We start from the raw sequence: 12,198 nt of genomic DNA on the forward strand, positions 1-12,198 counted from the left end.
GGGGAAAAAAACATTTATTTATTCTTTAACTATATCTCTTTTATTTTTGCCAGTCATTGCAACCACGCTCTGACACTGACCCCCTATTCTTATTGTATAAGATACAACAGGAATGTTATTTGTTCACAGAATTGGTCTGATTGAATGGATGGACAATACTTGTACTCTGAAAGAGTTCCTGGTCAGCACAATGACTGAGGAGGAACAGCAAACATCACAGAGGTACGGTATTGACGTTACACTCTAATAACTTTCTCTTTGAACACTTAAAAATGTGTTATTCATATTATATATTAAACAACAATTTCTAAATAAAGGTCTCCAAGCCTCAACAAAAACATCATCTTTATTTAACTTTTTCACAACAACGATCTAATGAAATTAATCAGTGTGATCTATGTTCATTTATAGAAAAATTTATTTATATTTAATTAATCATAAATATATATATTCTGTAATCATAAAATACATTTATCAGTGGCATTTAAAAAGAGACCCTATAAAGACTTTTCCAGTGTTATCCATTATTCTAATAATTGATTATTGGAACTTTTCTCTTCTAATGTGATGATGATTTCCTCTTCTTAAGGGCTCCTGAAGTCTACAATAAATGGCTCTCAACCTTTGCTCCGAAAGTGAGTGGTATCAAGCTGTATGGTCACGCTTACAAGTAAGTCTATTCGTGATGAGTTTTGTTCATAAAGCACTGGGTACAGACAGTAATTAACAGATTTATTTAAATTTTGTTGTTTATAATTTACTATGTCCAGCTCTTACAATCTGACCTACTTTTTTACCATATGTCCTGAGCATGAACATATTTATTCTTTCCCAGGAATGCAAAGCGTGCCGATGCAGTGAGCAACTTTTTGAAAGTGTTGCAGCATGTGCCCAGTGATCTGCTGAAGTACGTCAAAAACTCTCTGGATAATAAAAGTGCTCATTACGGTTGACACTTGACAGGCAGAAAACCAATTTCTCTTTTGCACATTTTAGGAGAGCTTTTCTGAAGATGTGCAACAGTCCAGAGGCCTTTCTCTCCCTGAGATCTCACTTTATCAGCTCTCATGCTTTGCTGTGTGTGAGCCACTGGATTCTGGGCATTGGAGACCGACATCTCTCCAACTTCATGATCAACATGGAGACAGGGGGCATGATCGGCATCGACTTTGGTCACGCATTTGGTTCAGCCACACAGGTCATTCAAACAAATACAGTACTTTAACTAAGAACAGATTTTTTAAAGCAATTTAAAACAAATGGAAGATAATCAATAGAATATGACTAGACCCATGTGATCAGTTATGAGTCTGGGTTAATGCACACAGGGCATGGAGCAGCAATAAACCTTTTTTAATAATTATAAATGAAGAGACAGTGACGAAACACAGAAACCATGAATATAGCGTAATATGTAATATGCATCGATTAAAAGGAGGAAAAACGCTGTAAGATTAAATGCATGAAGATTTCCAGACTCTACCCAACACACAATTAGATCAGTCTAACAGTCAAAAAGTGTGTTTTTATTTTTTCTGTCAAGCTGTGTAAATGGGAATTGACACTGTATATAAATATATCTGTCCTCACAGTTCCTCCCTGTGCCGGAGCTCATGCCTTTCCGCCTGACCAGACAGTTTGTCAATCTGATGCAACCCTTGAAGGAGTCTGGTTTGATCCAGAACGTCATGATTCACTCGCTGCGAGCCTTCAGGGCTGACCCGGACCTTCTGCTCAACACCATGGATGTGTTCGTTAAGGAACCATCGCTGGATTGGAAGGTAAGTCTTGCGTCAGAGATCCCACTAAATGTTGAGTGTTTGACACGTGAGTAGGAAAGATAAAAGGTCAAAGTCTCAGTAGGAAACGTTAATAATGTGTTGGATTTCATGTATTTTATATGATTTCTGTTTTTAACCTTTCCTTCCCTCATACAGTAAAAATTGTGTTACCAGTGACGTTTCTCATCGCTTTTACACAGAACTTTGAGCTGAAACAGCTGAAGAAAGGAGGCTCTTGGACAAAGGACATAAACACCAAAGAAATCAACTGGTATCCATTACAGAAGGTGAAATTCGCAAGAGAAAAACTAGAAGGAGCAAATCCAGCTGCTATAACCAGGTAGGTCCTCAAATCATGCCGTTAATTAATCATTAATGTTGTTGTTTTTTTTCAGTTTAAGATGAGTTACAATTAAAGCACTGTTGGTTTCCAATATTGTGGATTGACTGACTCAGCTTTATAACTTCCAGTATTAAACAAATGCACAAGATTCATATTGTTATATAATTTTATAATAGTGAATTTATAACACTTTTTATGTCCATGTGTCGGTTTCTTCAAATTCTGCACAAACATTCACTTTTACTCAAATTAACTGATTAGACTTTGGTGGTCAGAGGTCAAGGTGACGCTGACATTACAAAACATGAACCAAATCAAATAGTTAAAGTGCACGCAATAAATCTTTCTTAAAGATGGTTTCTGTTATGAAAGTGTTACAACTCTCAACTCTGATTAAAAAAAATTATACATATATTGTGTCCATTCCTTTGTCATCGGGCTTTTCACCATGATCTAAATTCTGCCTAAGATGACCTCTTACACCAATAACAAAGCTTGTCTTAACTAAGACATTTCACTTGTGTGTTGTTTTATTTTGTCAGTGAGGAGCTGAAGCTGGGCTTTGAGAAGGACCCGGCCTTTCCAGGCATGCAGTCTGTGGCTCTGGGATCTCAAGAGCACAACATCCGTGCTAAACTTCCGCCTTCGGGCCTGTCAGCAGAGAAGCAGGTGGAATGTCTGCTCGACCAAGCCATGGACCAGAATGTGCTCGGCAGGGTTTGGGCAGGCTGGGAGCCATGGTTCTGATTGTTTGATCTGGGTCGTACAAATATCTAGAATGAAGGAAAGGAAATCTGTGATGTTTAAAGATTCTTGTAATCTCAAATGATTCTCCCTTTGATTTCATGTATTCTGTCATGGCAGAGTTTGTCAGAGAGGATCAACATATTATCTCATACTGAACAAATAAAAGCTTGAAAGAAAGATGGGATTTAGTAATTGTAATAGATGATCTTTTTTTACTTAAAATAAATCGGAATAATTGTTGGTGTAGACTTCTTCATTTTTCACATATCAGAGGGTAGCGATGTGGTTTCACCTTGTTTTTAGTTAAGTTTTTCAGTTTAAACCAGTTGAAGGGAAAAAGCAGAATTGTTGTTACTTCAAACTGTGAGTTTCAGGTTAGTGTCTCAGAGTTTTAAGGTAACCACAGCTCTGCTTATTTTGTAAGGCAGGAAATGGTGGCTGTGTTTCTACACTAAAGCAGAAGTGATGAAGCACCTACTGGTTCCAGGGAAGCTTCTGACCTGAACTGCAATCCGTTGCTACAAACCAGCAAACTGCTAAAGTTGCAAAGAAAGCAGAAAAATAACCTGGACATATGGCTTATCAACATAATTTTTTGGTCACTGTCCATGTAATGAGATTGAGAAAGGCAGGTTTTCTTTCTTCATGAATGTTATTTTAATGCGAGTAGAACCCAAGTTTTTTTTTTTTTTTTCAGAATAAAAAAAAAAGTACAGAAATTTGAACATTAGCTTTTTCCGTAACAAAAATAATTAACATTAGTAATCACTTAAAAGAATTTACAATAACTTTGCATTTACATACAAAAAGAAAATATCAAGAAAACTATGTAACACCCCACTGCAGATAGTGACCGGGGGAAAAACAACAGCTGTTGGTTGCTGAGGCACCTTCATATATCACCAACACAAATGGTCGAAGAATAACTGTTCTGCATATTTCATGTATGTCAAATAACTGCATAAATAAATCGACTCTGAATCAAGGCTATAAGGAAAAAAAAGTACCGCATATAAAAACCATTATTTGTCAATATCGCACACATCAATTTTAATCTTAGCTCACATGTCTCTGAAGGTTGTGATACACACTTGACAACATTCCCTCAGTTCACGATGAGATGTTAGAGCATATTCTCATGACGAGAGACTGGTAAAATGAAAACCTTTTAGCTAAAGTGAAATATCACATATATATTTTAAGGTCTCTGGGTTAAGGCGCGGAAAAGCTTTTACTTGTTTCTTGCATTAGGACACTTGTAATACAGACAATGAGGACACTGGAGACGTACCATTTTAGTTATGAAAAAGTATGTAGTGCATTCACTCTCCTGCAACACAGACATTATTCTTTTATAGGTTTATATTTTATGACCTTAACTGCATGTAATTAATCAACCAAAGTGCATGATGCATGTTAGTTTTTAGAGTAAAGAGACAATTTCTTTTTTGTGATAAATAACCTCAACTTTGAGATGTTTTTTTAGGTAAAAATAAGTAGTTATGTAGATTAATTCAATTTCATATTAAAAAGGCATCAAAGAGAAATAAGACCTTGCATGAGAAGAGTTGACAGATACAACATCTCTTCAGAAACCATCATTTGATTTGGCTCACTCTTAACTACCATGTTCTGTAGTGGACAATGTTACACACAGAATAGAGATGTAATTTCTTATAACAACCCCCTGTTGGTTTAAACGCATGCAACAAAGAAGAAAGAAAACAACAGTTAACCAACACTGTAGGCCGCCCTCAGATCCCACTTTTCCCAATTAACTGCCAAGGAACTGTACATCAATCAGATACAATAGGGTTACAGCACTGTCTAATTCTTGCCATGTAGAAAAGTTAAACAAGAGTTTTCTAATTCAGATGAAACTGTAAAAAGCATGTTAGAGGGGTTGATTTTTAAAAGAGCACAAATAGATTTTTTTTAGAGCCCGACCGATGTATTAGTGAAAAATATCAGCCAATATGAGCCATTCACTGATATCAATGTCTGCATTTATGTTTGCTGATATAACCTTTTTTATAGAATAAAACGTTATTACACATTTTTAAGGACAATGTGAACATGTTTATTTTCTAAATTTAAGTTCTACACATTTGATTCTATTCGATTTTTCTTCTTATCGGTAGTTATTTAAACTAATGTTTATGGTTAAACTGCAAATATCAATTCAATCCTTTTCATAGGTTACATTTTGTTGTCTTAAGGGAGATCTTTGGAACGAGTGCCCATTACTCTCAAATATATATATCAGTCGATATTTATCGGAAGAACTCCCTAATATCAGTATCGGCATTAACTCACAAAATAATCCATATCGGTCAAGCCCTAATTTTATTACATGTTAGCAGCATATAGGCTAAATCAACTGTTGATGACTGATTTATGATGCAATTTCAGTAACTTTAAATAACGTTGTGAAAACTGTGGTAATATATCCCATACATAAAACTAATACAGTGCATACATCACTTATTGTAACTATGTAGTTACATGCTCGAGACGCAAGTTTATAATTAGATTTTTTTTATAAAACAAATGTGATAATTTTGTAGGAGTTGTTATTTCCAGCAAAATTTGCTACTTTTTATCTATAACTGTTTTTAACAGTTTTCAGTGTGTTAAATAAACATATACTACAGTCCAATGTGTACTCTTTTAAAAATCATTAAATTCGCAATTTACCTTGAAGAACATAATTACCCATATCCTAATCAAGCAGATTCTTAATTATGTTGTTTCCTGTCCTCTCCTCATCTGTTTGGATTTAAAGTTTATATACTGACTTAAAAACATTTCTGTGGGTGAAAAACATAAAAATGTCTTCATCAAAGTGCCACATGACTTCATACAGTAAGTAAATAGCAGTCACAGATTTTTTTGTGGGTTTACAGGAACCCAACAAGTAAATAAATTCATATTATACGAAAGAAAATCTTTGTGGCTTGGTGTGCATAGCATATATACTGAAGGCATGTCTTGCTCTGCTTTACAGCAGGCGTTAGTGTCACATACTATAGTTATATCTTGGGTCTCCATCCGTTTATGAACTGCATTAGTTTCTTCACTTGCAGTTTGCTTAGCTTGAAGTCCTCTGACAAAATCTCCTCTGTAAGCTGCAGGAGTAAATTGCCATCTATCTTCTCAGACACAAAAAGAGGAACAATGTCATCTGGCAGGCCAATGAATCTCAGAGATTTGGACATCTCTTCAATGGAGAGGCCAGCAAGGCTGGACGGAGGCTGCCACTGTGCACTGGCCGACACGGATGAACAGTTGGGAGTCAATGAATCACAGATGGAATATATCTCTTTGGTACTCTGCTCCTGTTGAGTAAGCGAACAATCTGAAGTTTCCTGCGTTGCGTCACAAGCTGACACTGGCATGAAGTCTGTGCAGTTCTTTATGGCATTTGATTTGGGCGTTCTCGGGGGTAAAATGGGACAAGAGAGGCTCTGCTTGGTGTTAGATTCTTCTATTGGCTTGTCTCTGTACACCTCTGAATTGTAACTCGAAGATTTTGTGCAGACCTGATTCAGAGAAGCATTCTGCAACATGAAGTCCTTACTGCTTTGTGCGTGATCTCGGCTTTCAAAGTCGACAAGGCTTGACGTACAGGTTTTTGGGGTGCTTGGGGATCTCTTCCTAGGGTAACTGTAGTAACTCCGACAGCTAGCTGGTAGAAATTCCTCCATGCAGTGTGATTCTCCTACACTGAAATTGTTTGGCCAAGACAACCTGGAGGACATCCCATCTAGTGACAGGCTACCAGTGGGCAAAGAGTCATTTGGCTCAGTGCTGTTTGATTTAACCCAGTTACAGGGGTAGCACACGTGGCTTTGCTCTTGTGGGTCGGCTGCTTCTTCTTCACATGCTCCACTTCTGATGGGAAAACATAGTATTTAGTAGTAGAAGAGGAAACTTCCTGTTGGTCTCATAATGACAAATTATTCTTTCTCACTGAAATGTCTCATTAAAATACTATCAACGAATCAACACAGCTAACCACACAGAATATAATTCAAAAGCATGTAGGTGGATTTGGAAAGCTGAACAGAGAACATGGTTGTCTTTGAATTTGAAATGTCCTCATATATAAACTTCACTTTAGTCAAATAAAATATAGAGAAGTCAGAGAGTGTTATTAAACGCTTCCAGTTCTTACATGTTGTGGAGACCAGAGGAATAATAGGAGAGAGTTGGACTCGGAGAACGAGTCTCTTGCTGCCGAGGCTTTGACAGCATGGGCACCAATGGCATCTGTTTCAAAATTCGTGGAGGGATTGGTGGGGCGTTCAACAGACGACATTCTTCCTTCACCTGCAAAGGAAATGACCTGACTGTGAAACTGACAGCAAAACTAACATGTTCACTTTTTAGGGTTAGACACAGCTTTCATTTATAATCCATAAGGCTTTTATTTTAACTAGTGCTGTCAGTTAAACGCGTTATTAACGGCGTTAACGCAAACCCATTTTAACGCCGTTAATTTTTTTATCGCGAGATTAACGCAGAGCTGCCAACTCTTACACGTGTGTGTGTGTGTGTGTGTCCTCCCAGATAGCGCACCGGTCCAGTGGCTCCGCCCACCGCTTATTTCATACATTTTCCACAAATATGGGGAGGACTCAAATAGCCCTACAAAGTTCTGTGTTTAATTTATTTCAAAGGCCAGCACTTGCCTGTGTATTTTGTTTGTTTGTTTTTTGTTGCTTGTCTGTTTGAGTAGCTGACTGAAAGCAAAGAAGTAGTAGGCTTACCTTTTATTGGTAACCTATGTTACGGTTCATTGTTTCTGAAATAAGAGGCCTGAATGCTATGTTCACAGCAAACTTGAAAAAAAGAAAATATTAAGCCATGGTTTAACTGCACTATAGGGTTAGGGTTCTTGGGTTACCTGAAATGTGCACTTTATAATTTTATTTTGTATCACCCTGTTTGGCAATGTTGTTTTTCAATAAAATAAAACATTTGCATAAAGCAAGCCAATTCATTTTTCCATGTTCATAAGAGCATTAAAACGGAAACAAAATTATGGGAAAAAAATAAATGAAGGGACATTTAGAATAGATACAAATTTGCGATTAATTGTGATTAATCGCCAGTTAACTATGAAATAAATGCGATTAATTGCGATTAAATATTTTAATCGTTTGACAGCACTAATTTTAACAAAATCTGTTTTAGGTACTATTTAGGGTCAGCATTTTACCTGCAAGAGCCAAATCAACCTATATACTTTCTCTTTATAGAAATTATATTGGAGGGGTAGTCTGGCATTCATGTTTTTTTTGGGGGACTACTTTTGCGTTCACTTGCAAAAGTTTTTTCTTCTATTCGTTCTGAGCCACATGTAGTACAATGCAGCTCTGGCCACATATTTTGTCTGAGCCTGTCTGTGTCTGCGAGAAAACTACCTAAGCCTGACCAGAACCCGACAGGGACTCTTTTTTTTGTGTCCAAACCCGACCCAAGGCCAATGTTAAAACAAAACATAACAGTTGCTGCGTTTGCTGTAACCACTGTAACCACAGATGCAAACAAATAAACCAGGAATTAAACTTTACTTTGAGAGTTTTACTCACAGCTTCAGATTTGGGTGGGACCGGTGGTGGAGTAAGAGCGACATCCGAACTGGTTATTGCTCCAAGAGAACAAGTGACTGGGTATGACAGGGTTGCTGTTGTGCCGCAGCCATTGTTGATGCCTCGGATTCCCTCACTTGAAGAGGGTTTTGGGTTCTGACCTCTCAAGTGATCTAACCACAGCTCCTCATACGGAACATCCGACTTGTTGAAGGGCGGTTGTTGGCTTGTGCTGTCCAGCAGCTCAGGGAAAAAAATGTCATTTTCTCCAGAGTCTGAAGGAATGCTATCGGAGGGCAGAAGAGCCCAATCCCCACACAGTGTCATACAGCCCTGTAAGTTGACCTCGCTGTTTCCATGCAGGTTGCTGCCATATACGCACACAGAGAGTCTGTGGAAGGACTGGGTGAGCTCATCCCGGGCATAAGTTAAAGAGCTGGGAATCTGCATGTGACCGGGACACCCATTGGAGCTGCTGCTGCCTCCGCTGCAACTACCATTCCCACTGCTTTTCTTAGGACTCTTACCATCGTCGTTCCAGTCTGTCCGCACATTCCGCACGGCGCGGGAATAGTAGTCTATGTCAAACTGCTCCTGGCAGAAGGAGTACCAGCGATGCACCATGGTTTCTAGCCACAACTCTCCCTGCAACAGTTCCTCTGGAATAATAAATCTAGGCATGGCCATATGAAAGGGAAAATGGATGGGGATTATTTTGTTGCTTCGCAGAATGCAGCACACAACCACCGTCTTTGTCTGAATGTTGACCAGTTTATAGCGATGGCCCTCGCGGATGAGGTGGAGGTCATGCTGGTTGCGTGGTGGACTGCTGGGTACCGTGACATTGACTGGGAGACGAGTTTTCTCTACAATGTTCCTGATGATGTGCTCGCCGTCCTGCATCTGAAGCTCCAGAGGACTACAAGTGCTGAATCTGCCTTTACACTGGAAAGGCAGGCTGATGCTCTCGTTGGTGCGATGGTTCATGCAGATCAAACACGGCATCTTGCCTCGACCAATCTTACTTATTGAGTTCAGCTTCCCAATCTTCTTGAAAATGGTGTTGAATCTCGATTTTTCTTTGAAGCACTTGGCGTAGAGGATCTCAGCTTGGCCCATTAATGTCAGTTCATCGCCAGTGCTCAGTGTGATGTTGTAAACTTCTGTGTCTTCATTACATTCCCCTGAAGCCATCTGTGCAAAAATGACATGGAAAAGAATAAACCATGAGGCTGGTAAATCAAAATTTGAAGAGTGAAAAGAAGTTCAAACTAAAAACCAATCCCAACAAAGAAAAATTAATTTTAATAAAAAATGAAAAACTTTTACACATCAAATGTACCTTAACATTGAAAGTGATATCCTCCATGACATACACTCTCTCAGGAAATGCTTTGGCCACCTCCTCCACACTGTTGAAGTACTGCACAGGCTCCTTGACATCTCTGTCCTGCTCCAGTAGCTTAAACTGGCCTTAAGGAACGAAGGAAAATACATATTATTGCAACTGACTGGGTCAAGCAAGCATTGAAGCATCATTAACTGGACTGTAGTGCAATGCAACCTACACCCTCCATTGCATTGTCAGAGTTTGAGAGTTTGAGGGCTTTGCTGTGAGTGTTTAGCAAGTTTTCAAAAGGGATAGTAATGGGTAGTTCATTAACAGATAAATGTTAACAAAAGACAATACTGGGCTAAACTAGAAAGATTCTGTCTAGATGTGTCTCACCTTCATAGTGTACTGGGATCTCTATTTTGGGCCCAATGACATAGTGGCCCTCTTCAAGACTGTGAGCGGTGATCGTCGTCCACTGACGGCAGGAATGAATCAAGAGGTAGTCATTGTCTCTGAGCCCTTCCACCAACTGACCTGCAGGAATGAAAACAGGGAATCATTTGTGCATCTCAAATAAATTAAATATACTCTGCTGAGTCCCATTCTAAATCTACCTCTGCCATTACCATGTATATATCAAGACATTATTCTGAAACTTAGGTATATGTAGTGGGAATTGTATATGCTTTTGACACTTTTTCCTGGTGTTCCTTGCAGTATTACAGCCTTTCCTGGGTTTAATCTGGATAAGGAACCCACTGTAGATCCCTTCCATGCAGTTTAAATGGGTGCTTTGCTTTCCCGATCCATACCGCATCCTTCCACCAAGTTTCGAGAAAGTCTGTTCCGTTGTTTTTGTGAAATGTTTCTTACAAAGTAACAAACGGACAAAGGTGAAAATGTAAGTTCCCTGGCAGAGGTGTTGAACCATAATGATAATGGTGATTGCTCCCAACATTTAAACATCACGTATGAGGAAGACCATGGCGACTGTTTTCTTTTCTTAGTGTCACTTGAAGCACCACTCAGATCATTGGCATTGGACTACACGGCACTCAATTCACTTTCCTCATCAGACAGTGACTAATGCCCTAATCCATACCTCTCTGAAACACAAGCACTACAATTTAAAAGCACAATGCATCAGCACAGTTCTGCTCAGGAGTGGGATAGAGGACTGGATCATGAAGACCAACATGATAACCCCCTGCTGGTGTCACAATGGCTCCATTGCTGTACTAAACATGCTCCCCATGTTACATTACATTTCTTTTAGCTGACTTACACTGGTCTGTTTCCTTGCAGGGTCATTGTCATGTTAAACTTCTTAATGAGCTGAGTTTTAAGCCCCTTCTATCGACAAATCAGATAAGGGCTGAAACTCAACCTGCAAAAAATGTTATATTGCACTGGACATTTATCTTCACAGCTGTAATTACAGTCATCTGATGCTTTTATATGCTGTCCCCTAACATGTACCTCTTCTTCTTCTTTTACTCTAATGAATCGGTTTAGTTCCACAACTAAAGCACATGTGTACAACGCATCTACACAATCACACCATCTTTATCCAACACAAACTAGACCATGTTGTTGGACAAACATCAAGAAAATCGGCTGAGTTTACCCTGGCTGCTAACCAGCTGCTAGCCACCGCTGCTAGCTGTAGCACAGAAACTTGGCCATTGTCAGAAAGTTACTAACCGTTGTCCAGCTTGGCAATTTGTGGCAGCCTGTATGCGCTGACGAGTTGATCTAATGGCAGGGACGTCGTGCTCCACGTTACTTCTTTTAAATTGTTGTACAACATTGTTCCAAGGTCCATTTTGGCTAGCTGGCATTAGCCAACCGGGGGAGCTACTGGCCTCACTGCGCGTCAACACGGTCGCAAAACGCTACGCTTCACTAACCAGCTTCACAACACACCGAGTCTCCATCTAGGGCGTCGCGTTTGGCATGTGTCTCGTTTACCGACGCATTACCGTCTGCCTAGTTAAGACGCGTTGTCCGAAAGCGTAGCACAGCCATGTTTGTTTAGCTAGCGACGGGTGCATCGAGGAAAGTTAGCCACACGAACAGCGGAAACACGTAATTTGTTCTTCTAAAGTAAAATCATTGTTTACTTTGAGAGTTAAACAACACGAGAAAACACAGTGCGGCTCAGTGTGTGCGTGGTATATTTGCAAAGGGAAGAAAATTGCTTCCATTAAGTGGAGATTTTGCTCTCTGAGGTTTAGCAGTGATGCTGAAGACTGTCAAAATACATAACAACAGTCTCTTCCAAAATAAAACACCACCTGTTGATCAGTTATAAGGCTTCAGAGTGATTATAGAAGAATACCCACCTAATCCGTATCTCTGTGTACTTACGTTGTTATTATCATTTCTATATTT

At 39.2% G+C, this 12,198-nt stretch overlaps 2 protein-coding genes across 2 annotated transcripts in view; one reads left to right on the top strand and one right to left on the bottom strand.

The window, feature by feature from the left end:
• The window catches only part of prkdc (protein kinase, DNA-activated, catalytic subunit), a 34,280-nt gene extending 31,169 nt beyond the window's left edge, over nt 1–3,111 (top strand). Inside the window, exons 80-86 of the mRNA XM_053412776.1 lie at nt 130–222; nt 590–670; nt 836–907; nt 997–1,198; nt 1,593–1,781; nt 1,982–2,121; nt 2,667–3,111. Of these exons, the coding sequence (XP_053268751.1) occupies nt 130–222; nt 590–670; nt 836–907; nt 997–1,198; nt 1,593–1,781; nt 1,982–2,121; nt 2,667–2,871 (982 nt within the window). The 3' untranslated portion in view covers nt 2,872–3,111. The remainder of the gene's footprint in view (nt 1–129; nt 223–589; nt 671–835; nt 908–996; nt 1,199–1,592; nt 1,782–1,981; nt 2,122–2,666) is intronic.
• Nucleotides 3,112–3,504: 393 nt separating this feature from the next.
• On the bottom strand, nt 3,505–12,060 carry garem (GRB2 associated, regulator of MAPK1). The gene is made up of 6 exons (XM_053412777.1): nt 11,509–12,060; nt 10,198–10,338; nt 9,811–9,941; nt 8,469–9,662; nt 7,049–7,203; nt 3,505–6,765 (listed from the first exon to the last, which is right to left on the bottom strand). Exons 1-6 carry the CDS (start codon nt 11,627–11,629, stop codon nt 5,904–5,906), a joined length of 2,604 nt encoding a protein of 867 aa, XP_053268752.1. The 5' UTR covers nt 11,630–12,060; the 3' UTR covers nt 3,505–5,903.
• Between the last annotated feature and the right edge of the window lie 138 nt (nt 12,061–12,198).

This window comes from Pleuronectes platessa, chromosome 20 (assembly GCF_947347685.1).
Source record: "Pleuronectes platessa chromosome 20, fPlePla1.1, whole genome shotgun sequence".
Taxonomy (NCBI): domain Eukaryota; kingdom Metazoa; phylum Chordata; class Actinopteri; order Pleuronectiformes; family Pleuronectidae; genus Pleuronectes; species Pleuronectes platessa.

Bases quoted from the DNA above. Each gene is read 5' to 3' on its own strand.
- garem (XM_053412777.1), bottom strand. From the start codon at position 11,629: ATGGACCTTGGAACAATGTTGTACAACAATTTAAAAGAAGTAACGTGG. The intron at 10,339-11,508 runs GTTAGTAACTTT...TCATTCCTGCAG, and splicing joins AATTGCCAAGCTGGACAACG to GTCAGTTGGTGGAAGGGCTC. The intron at 7,204-8,468 runs GTGAGTAAAACT...TTTCCTTTGCAG, and splicing joins TCCCACCCAAATCTGAAGCT to GTGAAGGAAGAATGTCGTCT.